The sequence below is a fragment of the Gossypium hirsutum genome, chromosome D02 (genome assembly GCF_007990345.1).
Source record: "Gossypium hirsutum isolate 1008001.06 chromosome D02, Gossypium_hirsutum_v2.1, whole genome shotgun sequence".
Lineage (NCBI taxonomy): Eukaryota > Viridiplantae > Streptophyta > Magnoliopsida > Malvales > Malvaceae > Gossypium > Gossypium hirsutum.
In genome coordinates this window covers 20,979,029-21,002,157 of record NC_053438.1, presented here as the reverse complement: position 1 = coordinate 21,002,157, position 23,129 = coordinate 20,979,029, and the positions used below count along the sequence as shown (strand labels likewise).

General features: G+C 33.2%; 2 protein-coding genes and 1 long non-coding RNA gene across 4 annotated transcripts; 1 reads left to right on the top strand and 2 right to left on the bottom strand.

Annotated features, from left to right (window-relative positions):
- The first annotated feature begins 670 nt into the window (after positions 1–670).
- On the top strand, positions 671–3,988 carry LOC107910170 (uncharacterized). The gene is made up of 6 exons (XM_016837947.2): positions 671–1,339; positions 2,608–2,734; positions 3,009–3,148; positions 3,273–3,335; positions 3,431–3,499; positions 3,576–3,988. The coding sequence occupies exons 1-6, from the start codon at positions 1,136–1,138 to the stop codon at positions 3,645–3,647; spliced, it is 675 nt and encodes a 224-aa protein (XP_016693436.1). The 5' UTR covers positions 671–1,135; the 3' UTR covers positions 3,648–3,988.
- Positions 3,989–6,796: 2,808 nt separating this feature from the next.
- Positions 6,797–8,044, bottom strand: LOC107910171 (pathogenesis-related thaumatin-like protein 3.5). The gene is made up of 2 exons (XM_041088759.1): positions 7,813–8,044; positions 6,797–7,627 (listed from the first exon to the last, which is right to left on the bottom strand). The coding sequence occupies exons 1-2, from the start codon at positions 7,865–7,867 to the stop codon at positions 7,080–7,082; spliced, it is 603 nt and encodes a 200-aa protein (XP_040944693.1). The 5' UTR covers positions 7,868–8,044; the 3' UTR covers positions 6,797–7,079.
- Positions 8,045–16,980: 8,936 nt separating this feature from the next.
- On the bottom strand, positions 16,981–21,631 carry LOC107910172 (uncharacterized). 2 transcript variants are annotated; one of them, XR_005910393.1, is made up of 4 exons: positions 21,350–21,631; positions 17,451–19,506; positions 17,314–17,372; positions 16,981–17,189 (listed from the first exon to the last, which is right to left on the bottom strand). It is a non-coding gene; the product is annotated as an uncharacterized lncRNA (long non-coding RNA). The 2 variants fall into 2 exon arrangements; XR_005910392.1 differs by lacking the exon at positions 17,314–17,372 and having other exon boundaries at positions 21,350–21,630.
- Between the last annotated feature and the right edge of the window lie 1,498 nt (positions 21,632–23,129).

Genomic DNA, 23,129 nt, shown 5'->3' with positions numbered 1-23,129 from the left:
CTATACTATATTTAAGCATTATGCTAAATTGGTGTTACCTTAATTGGGTCACCAACTTAGTTATGAAATTACATAAATACTCCTTTTAAATTATAATTAATATTATTATGATGACATTTTTTCTTCTCATATTTTGGTACCATCTTTAAATAAAAAAATTAAAGATGAAAAATTTAAAGATTAAACATGTGTACAATAATATTAAAATACAAATTTATTATTGCTCCACCTATATTTATTTAATATATAATATTTTTAAAAGAAACTTTTGAAGAAAATGACTTTAATATACTTTTTTTTCTATCGCATGTGACAAAATTTAATATTTATGTTATATACTTTAATTGTACTATTCTTGTAATACTTAAAAAAATTTTAAAAACACTACAAAATTTATTTTTCCAATAGCATGAAAAGAAAAGAGAAATATATTAAAATAATTTTAGTAACGTTCAATAAACAATAATTTTAGAAGAAAATTTTGTACTATTATCATGTGTTTCCCATGACCAAAAGTATTTTCAAAAGTTTTTCTTAATTATTTCCTTCTTCCACGAGACACCTTAAAATTCGACATAGATTAGAAATTTGATGGAAGGGCAATGAGGTCATTTTCCCATATCCACGTACTCCATTTTACTGCAAGTCAAACGGTCAACCCCCACAGAATAAAACCGCTCCTTGAAGAAAAAACCGCTAGTGGCATTTTAGAAAATTTTCTCTACCTCACTGTAACGCATGATTGATGAGAAAACTATAACATCCTTGCGTGGCATTCCTTAATTGGTCCATTTCGGTTTGTCGGGATTCCTAGCGACACCAACCAATAAACAAAAACCAGTAACTCGTCTTTCTCTCACTAGAAAATGCTCTGATTTTTTGTTTTCTTTCTCTCTCTGAATTGTGTTCTCTCTCTCTCTCTCTCTCTCTCTCTCTCTCTCTCTTTCTTCTCCACAAAAATCCCATATTTTTTCTTAATTTCTCTCTCTTTTGCTTACGATAATAGCATATACGTATTCACCAATGCATGATCTTCCGATCCAATGTAATTTTGATCCTTAGCTTTGAATTTTTTACCGAGTTTGACCCACCTGATTGACTCACTGAGTTGGGGCTTCTTTTTGTTGGAGAAACTATGTTGGAGGCAATGGAGAGTTCTGTCAATGGCGGGGGTTTCTCGCAGTTTCAGAGCTGCGGAGACAGTAGTGAAGAAGAGCTCTCGGTTCTGCCACGTCATACTAAGGTGGTTGTCACCGGGAATAACCGTACTAAATCTGTGCTCGTTGGTCTTCAAGGCGTGGTCAAGAAGGCTGTTGGACTTGGCGGGTGGCATTGGCTGGTAATTCTTTGGGTTTTTTTTTTCAGTTTTGGTGGAAAATTGGTTCTGCTGTGTGATCTGGAAATTGGTTCGTCTTGATTTTTTTTTCTTTATAATGTTATTTTTTTTTCAAGATTAAGTAAATTTAAATTTGAAATTTTAAGGTAATGTGGATTCAATTCGAAGTTTTTATTTTTATGATTAAATGTTTGCTAGTAAAGCTTTTGGTTCACTACATGAATTCATATCTTTTTGGGTGATTTTGCATTAAATAATCTCTCTAAAACAATTAAATGTCCTGTGTTATAAGTTTTTTTTTGAATAAAACTGCAAATTTAAAAAAAAAATCTTCTCTATATTTGCTTGAATTTGATCGGTATCATTATATCAAATAAAAACAATGACATTTTACCTCTCACAAAATACAAATTTGAGGTTTTGGATGTGGGTTTTGATTGCATGTAAGTGTTCGTCCCTGGATCTGGAATTTTTAATTGTTTTACCTAATGTATGATGCTATTCGGGATTGTTACAATGGATTTTGATTTTTCTGGATTTTAGTCAATTTTTTTAATGTTTGCAATCTACTCTAAATCGTTGCTAATCGTTTCCATTTCTTTCCTGTTGAAATTTGTTAAGAAATTTATCATTATGCATGATTGGGCCATTCTTTTGATATTGTTGGAATTGATTTTATAACATTTCTCAATAATAATAAAAACCCCATATTTTATTTACTGGGTTTTGATGTTGTTTCTGCTGGGATATCGATCTCTCCATACTTCTTTTTTTGATGTTCATCAGCCATTCAGAACTTGCAATCATTTCCACACTTGACTTTGCTTTCTTGGTTTTTGAGAAAATCCCACTTATTATTATTATTGTTCATTGTTTTTCCCATTATTTGTAACTTCCATTTGTGGATCACATGATTTAATATGCTATTAATTCATTGTTTTCTGAAAATGATTATATTTTGATTCAATTGAGATGCTTCCACTTTTGATAAATTTCAAATGTGCTGGATTTTGTTTCCCAGTAATTTGCTCCTCTTTTATTATTACTGCCGAATTTTTTTATTTTTTGACAAATTCATAGATTTCTCCTTGAGTTTATGTGTTGTCGACACAAAAAGGGGAAAAAAAAACTATGGATTAGCTGGTGGATGGAAAGACAATTGAACAATGCTGATTCTAGCTGATTGTGTTGCATATTTTAGTTAAGAGTAGGCATTTCTTTACTTTGTAGCTGATAGTGATATTTGTTTTTCTAATTAATAAAAACCACAGGTTCTTACCAATGGCATAGAAGTAAAGCTACAGAGAAATGCACTTAGCGTGATTGAAGCTCCTACCGGTAATGAAGAAGATGACGATCTTGAATTCGAAAACATGCAGTGGAATGGATCAGACATGGGTGAGTTCCTATGTGTTCTTATGTGTTCTGTCTTGGAGGGGCAGGGGAGTGCTATGCCCATCATCCTAATAATTATACTTAATTGGTGATTAACCATTTTGGGCTATGATTTTGGATAATTTGTTTAGTGGAGCTTGGAACATTGGATCCTCTGTGTCTTCACTTTAACTTTCACTATTCCTAAAAGCTTCAAGTCTAATTTCTTTATCTTTTTGTTGGTCCCACCACCCTTTATTTTACTTTAATACTGCTTTTTCTATGTCTCAATTTCCAGCATCTGATGACACTCACAAGTCCCACAGATCGAGGCATAGAACGCATAAATCGACCGGTTCTTCTCACAAGACTATGAGCAGGTCTTTTTCTTGTGACTCACAGTCTAAGGGGTCTGTCTCCACACCTCGTGGGTCCACGGTAAATAATGAGTTTTGCATAGTTTGTTTTGGTCTATTGCAATACAGTATTGCTAATTTATGTTAGCCATCTATTCTTAGCCTAATTGTTGTCTTTGTTTTTTTCCATAATATCTCCCTTGTAGAAGGTTGACCTCAGCAAACTTGAGATGGCTGCTTTGTGGAGATATTGGCGACACTTCAATCTTGTAAGTTTCCTACTGAGAAACAACAAACAGTATACATTTGTAAGTAAAGGAAAAAAAAGATGTTTAAATGTCGACGTCGTTGTTGCTATTGCTAGGTGGATGCCATTCCCAATCCATCAAAAGAGCAACTAGTCGATGTTGTCCAAAGGCATTTTGTGTCACAGGTAAACTTTCTTCTCTTCCTCTCAAACCAGATTGATAGTTGACTGGTTTCTCAACAAATGGCGTGTGTTGGTGCAGCAAATGGATGAGCTTCAGGTCATTGTGGGATTTGTTCAGGCTGCAAAGAGATTGAAGACCGTCTGCAAATGACCCTGATGAGAATGTTCAGACGGGTTTTGAGTTGGGTTGTCAATGCTAACAGAAACTTGGTATCCTAATGTCCTTGTCCCTTAGTAGCTATATCTGTAATATATATATATGTATGTATGTACTTGTGGCTTGTTTATCTTTGCAGTCCCGCTGTTGAGTAGGTTAATATTTACTTGAAGCTATAGAGGTTCTTTCTTCCTTTTTGGTAGATTAGTTATATGTAGATATGATCCAAAACTGAGTTACAAGAGCTCTAAGAAATCCTTGTGACTTCCTCTCTATGTACTGCAGACTTGGTGAAGTGGATTTCTTAAGATGTATATATTTTTATTATTCATTTATACTTGGGATTAAGCTGGTAAAGAAAGAATAAAAAACATGATGAAGTTGATTGTAGTTTTGTAACAAAAAGAAAAACGTAGGCTTAAATTATATCTGCATTTTCAATTGAGTATTGAACTCACAAAGTGGGCAGGCATAGAAGAAAGTGTAATTGCATGAGGCGGTTGAATATGATATTTAAATTTTTGTCATTTTCATCTCCATATAATTGTGATTTGGTTTGGTTTTCAATGTCCAAAACCACAATTGATTCAGTTCATTTTCTTAAAATGTTTGATATGGTTCGTGGATTCCTTTTTCTCAAATCCAATTATATATATTTATGGGGCCCAGAATGTCGTGTTTTATTTTGTTCATTGTGGATATGTTTGTATTTAAACCTTGAAAATTTCGTTGTTGGATGCAGTCACGCTCATCATACGTAAAATATCTGTATCAGTTTGGGACCCCGCAACCGTGATATCTTGCCTCCTCCCAAGTAATATAATGTAACCATGGCAATGAAAATAAAAACTAAAAGCACTTAAACATCATCCAATCAGAAAACAGCATTTCAATTAAATGAACGTGTTGGAAGGACTTTTATCTGATAAATGAAAGTTTAGTACTGCTTTTATATTTATATTTTTTTTCAGAGAATCTGATATGAGTAGGATTATAGGAGGCAAAGGTGTTGGTCTTAATACTCCTCGGTTATAACCTTCTTTTTTCCCTTCATTTCCTACTTAATAATTAAGGGTAAACAAAATATAGATAAGTTTTCATTTTGATAATTTAAGTAAAAGAAGTTATAATTTGGTCATTGAAGTATTTAATTTTTTTAATTTTAGTCATCGAGTTGTTAAAACCGATGCTATATGGTTTTCTCCGTTCACACTGTTTACACTAATCAAAAGTTCTCTTTCCCCTTCTCTTCTATAATTCAATTTTTTTCATAAAACAACTTTAGACGTCATGAATCTGCCAACCAAAATTTAAACAATTTTTTTCTTCAATCTTCGGCACTGATCGTTAGATCTACTTAGATTTAAGGAATGTTTTTCTACTTGTTGATGGGTATTAATCTACCGTACCAATCGTCAAGTCATTGCTTGGAGTTCGCTGATAGAACATTTTTTTTTCAAAAAAAAACTTATCTAAATGACTTAAATAAAAACTTTTAAATAGTTTAGTAACTTTAATAAAAACTTTCAAATAATTTAGTAATCAAATTGTAATTTTTCCTAATTAAATGGCCAAAACGAAAATTCAACTATAATTTAATCACTAATGGTGTCATCCTAAATTTTGCTTTTGAGTTAGAAACCAAAACAAGCCTAATAAAAAGGTAAGCAATAAATCAAGGGAAAGAAATTCAGCCCTACTAGTACTGGTAAATTTGTGCACTCTTATCTTATTTAAAAGGAAAAAAAAAACCATTTTTACTGTTTTAAATTTGCAAAGCAAATAACTACTACCAAATTCTCTCTCTTTTTTTGGGGGGTTAATAAAAAAAATTACATTCCATAGCAATCACCATATAAAATAAAATTTTGCAATTCAAATTGAAGGATTATTTTGCAGTTTGAAAATTCAAACTATTATTACTTTATACATTATTTTTACAACAAAATCACAAGTTTCTACTGTTACTGTTGTTATTAAAATAGGCGCAAGTAGTACTTACGACCTTCGAAGTATGAAATGTTGTCCAAGGCATGGCCCATGTGCTGTGCTATTTTTACCCCCGCATTTGCTTAAAATTTGTAGCTTAAAGTTGATGCACCCACCGTCTTCACTGTAAAGTATAAAATATAATTTCATATTGTGCCCACGCAACTACCGGTCGGCCCATTCCTCCATATTGAAATCAATACCCTTTTCTATTTTTGGTATATTGGTGGAAGATTATGCCAAAGATATTACAAATGTTAGAATTGTTATATCTACAGGTCATTATATGAATTAATTGACTTAAATTTCAAGGTCCAATTTGTCATATTATATGTTTCTTAGTTGCATCCTTGTTTATCTTCGTATACTCACATATCTAAGGATCGATAACATATTTAATAAAATTTAAATACAAATTATTTATCACTACATCTACAATCATTGTTAAATAAATTTAAAAAATATATATTTTTACATAAATTATTTTCTTTCACTAATATCGTGAGTATGACACAATCTAGTATATATATATATACTTATATTAAGTCACTGTTTGAGTCTAGTATATATATATACTTATATTAAGTCACTGTTTGAGTTAGCGTCACAAGTCAATTAGACATCAATTCAATTGAGAAATTATTAAAATATCTTTAGTTTTATAAAGTAACAAATGTTAATATGAGGGTGATTTTTCATTTCATGATTTTTAATAAAATAATACTATGATAGGAATTAACCACATAAATTTGAATGTTTTAACTAATCCATTTCAACCAACTATCTATTTGGTTTTAATGTACAACTTTTATAAAATATAGAATTATTTTTCATCCACAACATGAGTGTATCAAAGAATTAGTATATATATTTTTAGGTATTTTCCATATCTAACGGTTCATATTTAAAGTTTGTAATTGTTTCTCCTAACAATAATATCTCTAAAATCATATATTAGATAACTTTAAAGCATTTTCTTTTTGGTGGAGAACATGAAAATTATTCAAAGTGCAACCCAACAACCTCCCATAAAAGTTGTGGCTCACGCAAAGCTTATGGCTTCCGTTCATCTTTGGTTCTTTAATTTGCATTAGATTCAATAAAATTGCTTTCTTATTTATACACATAATTTACTTAATGTTAATTCAGAGAGATGAAAGCAAACCTTTGATTTTATTTAATTCAATATCTAATAACACTGGTAAAAAAAAACCATTTAAATTTATTGAAAAAAGTTTATAAATATATAAGAAAAAGGTTAACCTTAATCATGATTATGAGTGAGAGAGATCATGCTCATAACCCGGTTGGACAAAATGTAATCACATAATCCGACCCGGAACAAGTCCTAGTACTTGAAGCATCATCATAAGCATAACTATAAGCCGTGGGGCAAGCACTCTTGAACATCTTCGAGTACTGTGTTGGTGAGCAAGTCTAAGGAGTCGCATGATCGCCGGTGCAGCAAAACTCCGGCGTGTTAAACGCAGTGCAGGCGCTTTTACAAGCAACGACCGAACCAGAATCCAGGACCCGTAATTCAACCGGGCAATTAGCATTAAGATCCGTGACACAACCTGCATTTTGGCAATCCCCTGAACCACCTACTGCCTTGACTCCTAAGGCAACGTTGTAACCATCCACAAGACTAACATCATAAAAGTCTTTATTATCAGTAGAGCCACCAGCAATGGTGAACTCTACCAGGGTGACGGGTGGCACACCACCGAAAGTGCAATTTAGTATGCCCCCGCAGTCACCGGTTATGCACTTGCCGGAGCCGGAGTTGTCGAATTTGCAGCCAGTTCGACCCCAGAAGCGGCCAGACCAACCAGGTGGAGCCTGGAATTGAGCTGATGAACCAGATGACAATTCAAAACCACCATTACCAAGTGAAGCACCATTGCCGGAGAGAGAAGCGGGCCATATGGTGAAACTGCAATGGTTTTGGACTGTAAAAAGGGTGGCTGAAGAAAATAACGTCCCTGAAATTTGGTTATAATCTAAGTCAAGTCAATGTCCGTTGAATCATAAGCCTAAAGCATGAAAAGTATCGAGAGGAAATACTAAATAATAGAGAAACAAGAAAACAAATTTAAACTACAACAATCCGACACACACACATACATATATATATATAGCTACTATTTAATGAAGGGGATAAATTTACCAAATGCCAGGAGATTGAATAGGAAAAGAAGATAAACCGTAAAGGGAATCGCCATTACTGCTTTGCGAGGAAGAAGGGGTTGAGACTTGAAATGAATGTGGAAAGTATTAGATGCAGGGAAATGGAAAGATGGGGAGTTAATATAGAAAGTTAGGACCACTTCCTCTACCCCATGAATTTTGCTTTCCTATATTCTCGTGAACAAGATTAGATTTTGGGCTCGCTTTAGAGATTAGAGTAAATTATCAATTTTTTTTTCTTTATATTATTCTTATGGCTAATGTTCGAAAAAAAAATCTTAAATAAGAGTAGATTATGAGGCACCCGAGTAAATCTATTGTTGTAAAAAAATATATTTATGTAAAAGATTGAAATAGTAAAATTATGATGATATATAGTATCTTAAGTTTAAATATTGTAATATGTGAGTTTTTATTGATTTGATATAAAAATATAAAATGATAAAAATTAATCATAATAATATTTTTAGTTACTTTCAGTTGAATTGACGTTTAATTGACTTGTGACATTAAGTTATTTAGAGGATACTAACTTAGTTAGGAAGTGGCTAAATTATACTTTCTTTTTACAAAGTAATAAATATAAAACTTAATATAACATTTGATACCTGAATTTAGACATTTTTTTTGTTAATTTGATACTTAAGTTTTTTTTTTCAATTTGGTATCTAAAATTGTCAAATATTATACAAATTACCTAAAACATTAATGATGTTAGTTTTGTTACGAGAGGACATAAATAACAAACGAAGGATAGACATGTGGTCGATAACATGAAGTTCCTTTTATGTAATTTTAATGTTCAATTACTTTTAATTTAATTTAATGTTTAAACATAACATAATGAATAGGTTTTTAAAACTTTTGTTTTCTTCTTTAATACACATTCGTTAAGCATAATTTAAAGTACAATTTTCTCTACAATATTTTTGTAGAATTTAGGATTTTGTGAAGACAATATCATGCTTTAAGCATGTGATCCCTCTTGAATCATTCATACTATTAACAATCAAAGTAATATTAGTCCCAATAAAAAGTAAAATCTAAGCATATTATTAATAATCAAAATTTTGACTAAAATAAAAAATGACTAAAGGACAAGTTCTTATTACAAATTAACAAATATACTTATGAAAATGTTTTTGTTTTATATTTTATATCTATAAAAATCAACTTAAAAATAAAAAAAAGAATCTAAAAGAATAGCCAGTGGGATTTGGACTTAAGAACCTTATACTTCATAACCTTAATACTACCATTTAATCAAAGTGATATTTAATTTCATATAATATTTTACAAATATATATAATATATATATAAATATTTTTGTGGGTGAATTATAATTTAAAATTTTTTAAAAACTAACCGCATTAAAAAAAATCAGTTAGCAAATAGTATCCCAGAATGTGGCATTTTTAACCTTACATGAAATGGGAAAAAATAATTGATTTTTTTAAATAAATTAAATTAAATGCAAATAAAAATTAGTTTTCACTCCCTCGCCTCCCACCATGCCACCTCCGCCCCGACGCTCTTTCTGTTTTTTTTTTTTTTCTTATCAATCTCAACTTCCATGATTAAGGTAATTAATACTGTGTCGATGAACGTATTATTTTTCTATTAGAATAAGTATGTATTAATATTAGTCTATTTTAATATATTTTTTGGATTTATAATTATTTTTGTAAAATATTTGATATATGCATATAAAATATATTTAAAAATATCAAATAATGAAATTAAATAAATCTCAAATATAAAATATTCATTAAAAATAAAACTTTTGTTGAAATGGTAAAGGAAAGATTTTAAAAATATTGGTGGCATGGGTTCAAATAACACAATGTAAATTTTAATATACAAATAAAGACTATCAATTATATAAAATATTCTTTAATAAACTTCACAAATACAATCAATCATTAAATAAATTCAAAATAAACAAGTAAAAAACTTAATACATAAATTAAATAGGAAGATTATCGCATTCTATATATATAACAAATTATAATTCAACAAATTCAAAATAAATAATAAAAACTAAAAATTTAAATTTAAATTATTTTTTGGCACTGACCAAAACACCATATTTTGGTTGGTACAAGTGAAATCAATCGATATACACCGATACGACCCATATCAACTGAAACTTGCATCAAAATAGAACTTAAAATTTGTTGTTTCCATTTACTGATATGGGTGGTACCAGAACGATACTAATTACCATGATCAAAATAGCATCATTAAAATCATAGGATGATAATAGTGTTTTCTATCTTAACCAGTGATTGATGATTCGAAGCAGATATTTTCAGAAAAAAAAATAGCATCACCAAATCATCGTGGGCATTCGGTGATCTGAATTTGAACCTGGTTGCTCATTGTCTGAATCTGGTTACTTAAAGGTTGAAAAGCATTTAATGGAAATTTCCTGTAATTCTTCCTAAACACCCTGCAAAAGCCAAGGAAACTTAAGAGTCAATAATAATGGGGTCAGGCAGCTTTTGTATTTGATTCAAGGACTCAAAAACTGAAAAGAAAAAATCTTTTTTAAAACCAAGCATTCTCTTTTCTCTAATTTCAAAGTTGAAACGTCTCAGCAACAACCACACTGTAATATTCCTTTTTCAAAAATCTTAATTAAGAGGGGTCCCTCGCCTTGTTTATCTAGCAAACCCGATTGACTGATAAGCCTCTTCTACCAAAAATCCATGGGGTTCAACTGTCTGTACCATTTTCTTCGCGGCTACATAAAGACACCCAGAAATCATTAGGTTGATTCACAATTGCTTGTAAAAAAGCTGGATTTATTGTTGGGATTGAGAAGGAGAGAACATGGGGGCGGGGGTGACGGGAGAGACAGAAAGTGGGATGGGATGGGAGAGAGTAAAAAATAATTTTTTACTTAATTAATTTAAAGACATATTAATTAATTTTTTTTAAAATTTCATGTAGGGTTAAAAATGCGACATGGCGAGTTATTCTTGGCTAATTGATTTTTTAACACCAATATAAAAGGCTTGACTTAATTTAATATCATAAGTTACATCACTTTAATTAATAAAAATACAAAAAAACTCTATTTTATTTTAGAAAAAAAAACATAAAAATAAAGGGCAATTTACCAAAAAAAAGCTGTTTTTTTTTCAAAATTTACCTAAATGGGCCGATTTTTTTATTATTTACCGGAATGAGCCATTTTTCGGGAAATCGCGTCCACGTCAGCGCGATGTCAGGGTACGTGTCAGGATATCGCGTCCACGTCAGCAGGTCGCGCTGACGTGGACGGGATGTCCTGCCACGTAGCGCGTTTCCGGGGATGCAATTTTGACATTTTTTTCACGTTTGGTTTTTTTGGCCTTTAGGGTTTAGGGTTCAGGCTTTTTAGGGTTTTTAGGTCCCGGAATAAATTATTTCGAGTTGACGTTTCTGGTCAAATAGTATAAAATCGCTTCTACCAGGATGCTATTGAGAAGAAATTGTGAAATCGCGCCCTCGCGGACGCGATTTTGCTACAGTAGGTCATGTAAGAAATAATTTTTTTAACGTTTCTGAGCAAATAGTATAAAATCGCCTCTACCAGGATGCTATTTGAGAAGAAATTATGAAATCGCCCCCTCGTGGACGCGATTTTGCTACAGTAGGTCATGTAAGAAATAATTTTTTTGACGTTTCTGAGCAAATAGTATAAAATCGCTTCTACCAGGATACTATTTGAGAAGAAATTGTGAAATCGCGCCCTCGTGGACGCAATTTTGCTACAGTAGCAAGTTTGGGCTGAGGCTATAAATGAGGCAGAAAATGTTCTTAGAATGCATAAGTCATAGCAGAAACAATTTAGAGAGGCTAAGAAAGTTAGAGTTTCAAAATGAGTGAACGTATTAGTGTTGTTATTTACTACGATGGTGAGGTTTGCCACACCGAGAATGGTGTTGTTTTTTTGTCGGAGAATACGGTGCGACTGTCATTTAACCAGAACATAGATTTGACAAAACTTCGTAAAAGAATTAGGCGTAAAATCTTCGGAACGACGCCAATGAAAGTTCTGTCAATCACGTATCAATTTTGTTCTTGTGTTGATCCGGTGACATATGACTCATTCGACATAAAATGTGCTTGTAGCTTGGAGGCAATGGTGCAGACTCATCTTGCTAGCGGAGCAACTTATATTGAGTTATATGTACAATTTACGTCGCCAACTGATGTACTTCCGTCCGGTGTTCGAGATGTATACACGACCCTTGGCCGACACTCGGTTAGCGGGTTACAAAATACGGAACAGTCCATGTTCGGCAGCGGTGTCGAATGCACATCCCCCGCAAGACACTCTGTCGGTGGATGGGACATGTACGTCGGTGGCTCGACGTTTGATGCTGGAATACGTATTAGGGAACAGCATCAAATTCTAGTGGATGGCAATCTACATCCAACTAGGGACGTTATCAAATGCCCAGAAGAAGGGATGACGTACTACCTACAAGTCAACCGGTGAGGGGATGTCGTACGCTGCAGATGATTGTGGGTTAGAAGATGACTCCGATGTGGATCCACCTCGAGAGCCCAGGCCGGATGGTGTAGAGGTGGGATTATTCTCTGAACCGGAGCCTATTCCAACAGAAGGTGAAGATGGTGAAAGGAGTTCAGATGATGAAGAAAATCCACAATTAAGAGCATACTCACCTCCAGCCCACATGCATAATGTCGATCTGTTAGCAGATGATGCGCTGGAGTTTCCAGATCTACCACACTAGTTGCGTGATATTACAAGTTCGGGGGTAGATTTCGGTGAACTTGAAGTTGGTAATCAGTTTACCAACAAGGATAGTTTTATTGGTGTTTTGAAATAGCATAGCATTAAAAACGACGTTAATTACCACGTCGTTAAATCAAAGTCTGATAAGTTTGAGGCGAAGTGTGTGGTGCTAGACGGCACATGTTCATGGAAAATCGTCGCCTCGTTAAGGAAAAGGACAGGGTTGTGGGAGATAAAAGAGTACAAAGGTTTAGGTTTGGGTTAGGGTTAGGGTTAGAGTTAGGGTTTTTAATTAAGTTAGGGTTTTTAATTAAGTTAGGTTAGGGTTTGTATTTTTAATTAAGTTAGGGTTTTTAATTAAATTAGGGTTTTTAATTAAGATCGGGTTTGTAATTAAGTTAGGTTAGGGTTTGGGTTTTTAATTAAATTAGGTTAGAGTTAGGGTTTTTAATTAAGTTAGGTTAGGGTTTTTAATTAAATTAGGTTAGAGTTAGGGTTAGGATTTTTAATTAAGTTAGGTTAGGGTTTTAATTAAATTAGGTTAGAGTTAGGGTTTTTAATTAAGTTAGGGTTTTTAATTAAGTTAGGTTAGGGTTAGGGTTTTTAATTAAGTTAGGTTAGGGTTAGGGTTTTTAATTAAATTAGGTTAGGGTTAGGGTTTTTAATTAACTTAGGGTTTTTAATTAAATTAGGGTTTTTAATTAAGTTAGGGTTTTTATTACATCAAATAGAAATTCTATTTTATTATATTAAATAAACTTCTATTTTATTACATCAGATAATAAATTTAAATACGGCAATCAATGTCTATGCCCGGGGGATTCGGTTCCACATGGCGGCCGTCGACAGTTACGCACTAGATTCCTCCTTCCTCTAGCTTCCGGTGGCGATTGTTCTTCCTCCGATGGTGATTGTGGTTCTTCCGATTCGACATCTGGTTGTTGGACTTGGGACGATGATCCACCTTCAAAGAATAGTGTATGTGGAGGTGTTTGCGTCATGAACGGCGACGGTGTTTGAAAGCCATACGTTGGTAGCGAGTGGTAAAAAAGAGAGCTCCCCGACGGCCCCCCTTGCGATCCCTCCTGCGCCGCTGGCCTAGATATCAGCGGTCCGCTCGGCATAACAGGAAATGGAGCTGAACCGGGCATTTGGCTCCAACCTGCCATAGGATTCGGAAAAGGAAACATGTAAGGGTTAGGGTACATATGAGGGCTAGGAAACACACCTGACATTATAGGGAAAGGCGGTTGTGTGGGTATCATCTGTTGAATTGCTGCGTCAGGTGACTGCGTCGGTGCTCTCATTGGGGACGGTGATTGCATGGCCGCTGATGATGAGCCGGGTGACTGTCTGGGCCTCGTTGAGGGGCTGCCTTCGTAGTCTTCTCGTCTTGGATTTAGAGATCCGCGCCTTTCCCTTCCAACACGTATTTGCCGCTGCGTCTCCTCTGGCGTAAGTAAATACGGCTTGCCATGGATCCTAAACTATGGCATGTATTCTGGAACGCATGCTAACTCTGGAATGATGATTTGTTCCCGAGTAGGTAGATATTTATGCCGATTTTCCCACATTTTCGTGTACTCAGACCAGTATCTAGGCCAATCCGTACCTAATAGCCGAAGGTCGATTTTGTGGTGATCGTCAAACACCTCAGGGTCCGCAGGAATCGGTTGTCTACATCCAAACTGTTGTAGCACTCTGTCTGTCTGGTGGGGCTCCACAGTTGCATAGTTGATCAACACCACTTTAACATGCCAAGCGTTCGGATTTTGTAAAAACTCTTCCGGGATTACTGCCCGAATTGCCGGATCCTCATATGGTGTCTATTGAAACTATATGAACATGATAGAAATATTAGTTATATACATAAAGCTAAATACTAAATACTAAATATCAATCGACTAGCGAATGTATGGAGATATCTATTTGCAATAATACTTACTTCTGCTTCCGACCGTTGCTCCAATAGAAGCCGTATATCTTCAAGTTTAGACGGTAATCCACGATAACTTGCCAGATGGTTCCACCTAATTAAATAAAATTTTAGCACACTTCTATTCTTACAAAATCTACATAATAATTCCAAAATGTATTATAAAATTTACCTCGTTACGAGTGGGAATGTATATGGGTGGTTCACTCGAGGACGTAGAAATGGAAAGAGAAACCGTGCCCATGATTGCAGTAGTGACAGGCAACCTCCGATGTTTGGTCTCCTCGGTTGCGTCGCCCCACACATCTTCCGATATAATGTTGCCAAGACGGCAGACCCCCAACTAAATTCACCGGCTCCTCTAAAATCAACGAGTTTTAGCAGCCACCTTAGATGTACACGGCTCCGTGACGTGTCGGGCATCAGATAACCTCTAATTATTTGAAGAATGTATGATCGAGCATATCGGATTCTTTCAATTTCGATTGAATTTGCATTCGGATCGGGGAAGATGGCACGTAACCAGCCCATCTCGACCTTACCTCCATCCATTTTATCCGGAATAGCGCCCAAAAGCTCGGAACATACCGCCTCCCAATTGCTAGATTGGGCAGACCCGGTGACTGGGTGCCCGTCCACCGGCAATCTCAACTGCAGACTGACATCTTCTAGAGTGATTGTGCACTCTCCACATGGAAGATGGAATGTGTGTGTCTCGGGTCTCCACCTCTCGATCAACGTACTGATCAGTTTCGGGTCCAACTTGCATCCTCGGCCTACCGTCGCCACGTGCCAAAAACCCACTTCTCGCAGGTAGTTCTCTACTAACGGTGATGGAGGAGCATGCATATTCCGAATATTGCATTCCAATACCCGATCTGCAGACTTTTATAACAAATAATAAATTAATAATTATCTAAAAATACATAAATAAAAAAATCTTAAATAAAATTTAAAAATTAAATTTAATACTTACCATTTTCATTTGCTCCACCGATATGTGATTCCTATCAAGACGAATTAATGATTCGGCCATTGATGAAAATATAAAAAATATAAAATTATTTTAAATTATTTTCAAAAATGAAATTGAGGGGAAATTGAAATTAAATATGGATTTGAGAGAATTTTGGAAGGAAATTGAGAGGAAATTGAAATTAAATATGGGTTTGAGAGAATTTTGGAAGGAAATTAAGAGGATTAGAGAGGAAATATTAGATAGGTTTTGTTTGTGAAAAAAAATAAAGGGGTGGGGGGAATTTATAGTTTTTATTTTTTGACCGTTAGGGGGGGCAACGGTCAAAATTTTGACCGTTGGGGTACTGTTCAAGCGCGGACTACATCGCGTCCACGTCAGCGCGACCTGTTGACGTGGACGCGATGTCCTGACACGTACCCTTACATCACGCTGACATGGACTCGATTTCCCGAAAAATGGCCCATTCCGATAATTAATCAAAAAATCAGCCCATTTCGGTAAATTTTGAAAAAAAACGACTTTTTTTGGTAATTTTCCAAAAAATAAAGGGTATAAAGGTTATTTAATATTATATTTTAAATATTTATACAAATGAGGTTTAGAATTTATAATTATTTAATTTATAAATTACCCCTCCACGAAAATCTTTCTTTCGTTCTCTCATTTTCTCTCAACATATAACTTCTTATTTTTAAAATTTAATTTCACCCTACATTCTAAACTATAGCCTTCATTCTAAATTAGTCTCTAAACTTTAGAACATTCTAATTATATCTCTAGAATATCGATGTTATGTCAATTCATTACTAAAATCACGAATTTAACCATTAAATAAAACATCAAATCTTATATGACATAGTTTAAAGTGAAAATTTTAAAGAAAAAAAAATATTATAAAAGTGGATGTTGTAAAAATCTTGGTTTTGAGGTTTTCAAATCTATTCAAAAGTTTTATTGTTCATCCTCTTTTTTAGTTTTAACTTTTATACATTATACGGTAACCTTTTACTTTTTTTTCAAAATATCATTTTAAATTACCATGTAAGATTTAATGTGTAATTTGAAGATTAAATTAATCATTTTAATAATAAAAAAACTTAATTGATATAACATCGATAATTTAAAGTTATATTTAGAATATTTTAAAATTTGGAGTTGAATTTATAATGAAACTCATAGTTTAAAAATGTTTGATGTAGTTAATAGGGGTGTTCAGTCGGTTAACTGACCAGTTAATTGACTCGAAATTGTTAAAACCAAATTAACCGACCTCCCAAATTTTTTAACCGTTAACCGAACCAATTTTTTTTAAAAATAATTAACCGAACCGAAATTTTTTTTGGTTAATAAGGTCGATTAACCGAATTAACCGAAAAATATGTGTTGTTCATTTTTGATTAAAAATTACCTGAATTACCCGAATAACCCAAATTACCTGAAAAATACCCGAATTACCTGAAAATTACTCGAATTACCCGAATTACCCAAATTAAATCACTACATAATTAAAAGCATTACATAAATATTTAAATCACTACATAATTAAAAATATTACATAAGTCTTTGAATCACTACATAATTAAACACATTACATAAGTCTTGAATTAACACATAATTGACATGTAAGTTTTTAATATTCTCCATTTATATCCATTCCATCTCTCCAAAATATCTCCATTTGCATTAAACCTAAAAAAAAAACATGAGCAAAAATTTAGCATATAATAGAAATATACGCATTTAAAAAAAATCAAATAATATAAACAAACGAATAGATTATAAATTAACAAGAATAAGATAGTAGTAAGCATACCCTTCAACTCACGAAAGCTCATGAATCTAGGGTAGGCTCTAATGCATTCCAAGAAATGTCTAAACATTGATTCAATTAAGTAAGTAAGAGTGATATGGTAAAAAATTGAAACTATTAAAATAAAACAATAAACATACCATTGTCAATCTTGTCAAGCTCTTGGATTTATTCTTCAATCTTTTTTATGTCTTCTTGTGATGATGATCTTCGAATCCAATCTTGAGTACACACAAGAGCTTGTACAATTTTAGGAGTTAAAGAACTCCTATATTGATCAAGCACACGTCCCACGGTGCTAAATGCAGACTCTAAAGCAACTATAGAAACCGGTATAGCTAACACATCTCTGCAATTTTTGAAAGAGTGGAAAATCTGGGGCTGTTCACTTTCCACCACAATAAAATATCAAAATCTTCAAAAAATTCTTCATTAGCCTCAGCTAGATATTTTTCCAACTCAGATGTTTTATCCTCACCACAAATTTCCAACTCACGCTTTTTATACAAAGCTTACATTCGCCTTTTCATTTTTTGTTGTGGTTCACCAATAGAAACATGTGTTGACACACTCGATTGGCTACAACTACTATGAAGTGGAGGCTTATACTCATCAAACAATTCATACAAAGATTCCTTCAACTTTTGCATCATTTCACAAGCTTTTTCAGAACTAGACATTTCACTAAGTGCTAATTCAAGATACTTTAGTTTTTGTCTAGGATCTAAAACACAAGCAACAAACATAAGCAAATTCATCTTATCAATATCACCCCAATACTTATCATACTTCTCTTTCATCTTGATGGTCATAACATTGAAATCAATATTACTATTTAACTGAGCATCTCGTAAAAAAATATCAATTTCGGAAAGCTCATCAAAAAAATTATTGGATGTGACATATGAAGTGCCAGATATACGCAAAGTGACTTCATAAAACTGTTCCAAGAAATCCCTCAAGTTTCTAACATTATCCCAATCATCCACACTAGGCCAACCCTCTCCCCTTTCAAGTTCAGCCCTAAAGTTTGTATCTTGCTCCTCAAATCTCTCAAAAGCTCTCTCAAAGTTCTGAGCAGTGTCTAACATTAAGTAGGTCGAGTTCCACCTAGTACAAACATTAAGACACAACATCTTCTTGCACTCTATCTTTTCCACCACAACACACTCTTTAAACTTTTGTAATCTAGCTGGAGATTGTCTCACATATCTAACAGCCCCCTAACACGTTCAACAAATTTATTCATTTCCTTTAAGCCTTCAACAACAATCAAATTCACAATGTGTGCCATGCATCTCATATGAAGATATTTACCATTTTGAATTAAACCCCCTTGAGGGTTAAATTTCTTTCTCAAATAACCAATAGCAACATCATTTGAACTTGCATTATCAACAGTAACAGTAAACAACTTATCAATCCTCCAATTCAACAAGCATTTCTCAATCACCATCCCAATGAACTCACCCTTATGACTAGAAATTGGACAAAAGTTTAAAATCTTTTTATTCAATTTCCAATCGTTATCAATAAAGTGAGCAGTGATACACAAATAATTAACTCTTTGCAAAGAAGTCCATGTGTCAGTAGTTAAGCAAACTCTAGAACAAGAACTTCTCAAAAGTTGTTTTATCTTGACCCTTTCATCTAAATACAATTGATAAACATCCCTAGTCATAGTAGTTCGTGAAGGAATATGAAACCTAGGACATGCCACAAACATAAATTTCTTAAAACCTTCACTTTCAACAAACTTGAAAGGTAATTCTTCAATCAGAATCATTTGTGCTAATCCTTTCCTACATGCTTCTTGATCGAATCTCCAAGTTGAAAGATTCCCTTCCCCCCTTCAACTCCCTTTCTAGGTAAAACTAGTTGTCCTTGACTAGTGTCAACAATATTACTAGGATTTTTCTTACATGAACCACTATGATATTTCAATGACCCCGTACCATTTTTTTCATATCACAACAAAATTCCTTATCACAATAATTACATTTAGCTTTACTTGCACCCTCACTATTAATAAACTTAGTGAAGTGAGACCAAACTTCTGACCTTTGATGAGGGGCATTTCTTTTCCCGGACGTAGTCCCCTTTGTTTGGATTGAAGCTCCAACCCCTAAATTTTTAGAATCTATCGAAGTAGGAGGTGTAACACTACCCTCAATAGATGTTGGTTCGGTTGACATTCTGCAAGAAAAAAAGTATATAATAAATTAAAATAATACGACAAAATTGGGGTCAACTGTCAAGGACAATATTATTTACAAAATCCAAAAACTTCATTAAATTGATGCAATATTATTTAGATCATTTATATCAAGACTTTAAAAAAAACTTTATATCTCTTAGTCTTAGTTAAGTGGTGCTGTGGGATTGAATAAATACATACGTATGTATAAATAAATAAATATCAAGAGTTTGGTTTAATAACTTGTCGAAAACCTAGCATCATCAGTTAAGAATTGGTATTCCATTAGATGTAAATAGGAGGAATACTTTCAAATTTTGATTTTCATCCACGTACTATACTCAACACTTAATTAAATTGTTGCAAAATAAAAAATTATTTAAATGATTAAGTCCAAAATGATATAAATTTTTTTTAAATGAAGTTAATGATTAAGTCCAAAATGAATTATATTCGAGAGTTTGATTATTATTTGGTAATATAATGATCCCACGGGACAAGTAAAAGATTAGTTAAACTTCAAGAAAGGTGTCCAGCAGTGAATTACATATGACCAACGAAAAAGGAGAATAGTATTATGAAATGAATAAGCAATTATTTCAACTTGGAAGGGCCCAAATTTTCAAGAGTAATTTGTAAGAAAAAGGACAAAACCATATCCTGATTTCTCTATTACAAATTTACAATGCATATGCATCTATAATATTAGACTGTTACAGTATTTTTATATCATAAATTTACCAAGTTCGACTGCTGTGGTGCATGCAATTAATGCAAGAAAGAAAGAAAGAAACAAACTTTATTATGTATTGTTGAAACGTCCAATATCTGTGGTTTTCTTAAGTTAAAACTTAAAACAGCCAAAAACATAACAAATGCATGGAATTGTCGACACTTGATTCCATCACTAAAATACACAATAAACAAACTATGCGTCTACACCGGTGCATTCTTCAGCAGTGATCTCATGGCCTGCTTTTATGACCAAAGGGAAATAATTCAAACAAAAATAAGATTGCGTACATATACATATATAATCATCAAATAGTAGATACAGATAGGTAAATATACTTGAAAGGTCCTTCTATTTTAGGGGCCTAATCAAATTAATCCACCTTATATTATAATCAATTTTTTACTTATCAGATGGTCAACTATAAACATATAATGATGAATTACACTAGTCAAAGTTTTGTTTGAATTCTTTAACCAAGATGTTTCACATAGAGAAAATGAATCAAAAGTGAGGGAATCTTCTTGGTCGAAAATAAAAACTATATTTTCGGGTGTCAGCAAAAGAAGAAAATCGTATTTTCTCTTATAATAAATTCAAAAGAGGTTTGCTTGAATATCCTCGATATATATACATATACAGTTAATGAAAGATTTAGGTGAAATTTTAGGGTTTCAAAGAAAAAGAAAATGGAAATGTCGAATGCGTACCAATTAAAAATCTTCAAAAAGGAAATGCATGAATATAGGATGATTAAACCCATCAGAATTAAGCTTAACATTGACGATTAATGACGACATATAAGTAAAGGGAAAAGTATGCAAATAAAATAAAAGAAAGGAAAAAAAATTTTAAAAAAATTTCTTTCATTATTAAAGTCAACAGAAATTCAGTGGAGAGACGAGAGAGTCCTCCTCCCCCATGTTTATCAACCTTTAATTCAATCCTAAAGGGAAAAAAATTCAAAACCCAGAAACTATTTTTATCCTCCACGAAATCTAGATCATTTTCTCCAAAAAATCGAATACTATATCAGTCAACTAAAGATTCAATAAAGACCCATTCAAGAAATTGGAAAAAAAAGAAAGGAAAATTAGAAGAAAGCAAACCTGGCCCTGGTAGTCTGACACTCCGACTCGGCGACTCCGGCGGAAGAGAAATTGTGGGTTTTTTGTTTTCCTGGTTCGACTGTCGACTGAGATTGAGAATATTAGGGTGGGATTTAGGGCAACGGGGGGTTGGGTGTTTTGGTTACTTGTGAGTTGTGCTTCTGATTGTGAAGTGTGAATGTTTTTGAGGGTAGAGAATCGGGCTGCTGCTGAGAAAGTGAGAAATGAACATTGGACATTTCAGTGCTGGTTTATTCGGTGCTTAAATTGGGCTATCTTATTCGGTGCTGGGTAAATTGCGCTGGGTTTAAATTAGGCTGGGAAAATTTTGGTTTACCCGAATTTTTTTGGTTAACCGATCCGTTTCGAACCGATTTAATCATTAACTGAACAAACCAAAAAAACTAAACCGATCCCCGACCGAATTTTTTTGGTTCACTGACCGATTAACAAAACTCGATTCGGTTAACCGAAAAATTTCGGTTTTAACCGAATAATGCACAGCCCTAATAGTTAACTCCTTTTATTTAAGTTTCTCCCATGCATTTTTGGCTCATTTTTCCCTTTTAATTAAAAACAAATATTTTTTTCATAATCACTTCTTTTTTTAAACTACCAAATAACTTTTTTATCTTTCATATTTTTAATACTTTTTTATTATTTTTCACTCAAAGTGGGTGTTTAAAATTTTAATATGGATAATTTTTTTACAAACACTAGGCAATGTGGATGAAAAAACAAGTATGTAACAAATAAATTTATAAAAAATTAATTTAAAGATAAAATGAAGCTTTAGTTGATAGTAAAAACATTCAAAATTATAGTGTCTTTGGATTTGAATCTCATCAAATTCATTCTTCTATATTTCATATTATTTGCAATAGAAAAAATATAATATTTATTATTTTATAAAAGGAAGTGTTTTTAGTAATTACTCAATTGAGTTGGGACAAGTGTATAGGGGTAGAGCTTTAGTCTCGTAATCTATGCGACCTTAGACGATTTATTGGATTCAAATCTGCCTAAGTTTTCCAATTCTCGCAAAGTGAAAATTCTCGATAGAAATTTCCTTCAGGCACTGAAAAATAAAACAAAAGCAATTCAAACGAAAGTGCAACGAAATAATAGAAAAATGCCACAAGAAAGCAACACACACAAGGTGTTTAAGTAAATGCTCTCAATAGTATTCAATTACTATGAATGATTACAACTAAGTGATTATGAATGAAAGGGAGGACCTTTATTTATAGTTGAGCTCCCCCAGATCCAATGATACAGATCAAATTGCATCAATGACTAATCTTAGTGCCAATTTACAAGGTGTGAGTCCTAATGGATTTAAACTCTATACATCTTTATCCATTAAGATTTATAATAATTTCTTTGATAAATCTAGTTCCACTAGTGTGCTTCATTAGGCCATCAAGACTTCAAGCATATAGGCTTCTCCATGTGTTTCACGAGTCGAGCTAGTCCAAGCGGGTTAAAATTTGCCCCATGTAGTCAGTTGACCTTATAGAACGTTTTGTGTGCAATGGTCATGGGCTTTAACTTTTGGCCCACGACATTCTCCCTTACACATTCTTGTGACGCCTTCATCGCATCCTCAAAATGACACTGGTTTGACTCGTTTTGAAACAGTCTTAATGCCTCAACTAATTCCCAACTAATCTCTATGTTGGTTAGTTCCACCCCTCGGAACATTTTCCTCGACTTATGTCTTCACTGTTGCCTAATTCGAACTATATTTCTCTCTTGTACATCTCGATCGTAAAAGATC

Excerpts from the sequence above, each read along its gene's own strand:
- LOC107910171 (XM_041088759.1), bottom strand. The coding sequence starts at position 7,867 with ATGGCGATTCCCTTTACGGTTTATCTTCTTTTCCTATTCAATCTCCTG. Across the intron at positions 7,628-7,812 it reads ATTCAATCTCCTGGCATTTG|GGACGTTATTTTCTTCAGCC; the intron begins GTAAATTTATCC and ends ACCAAATTTCAG.
- LOC107910170 (XM_016837947.2), top strand. The coding sequence starts at position 1,136 with ATGTTGGAGGCAATGGAGAGTTCTGTCAATGGCGGGGGTTTCTCGCAG. Across the intron at positions 1,340-2,607 it reads TTGGCGGGTGGCATTGGCTG|GTTCTTACCAATGGCATAGA; the intron begins GTAATTCTTTGG and ends TAAAAACCACAG. Across the intron at positions 3,500-3,575 it reads AAAGGCATTTTGTGTCACAG|CAAATGGATGAGCTTCAGGT; the intron begins GTAAACTTTCTT and ends GTGTTGGTGCAG.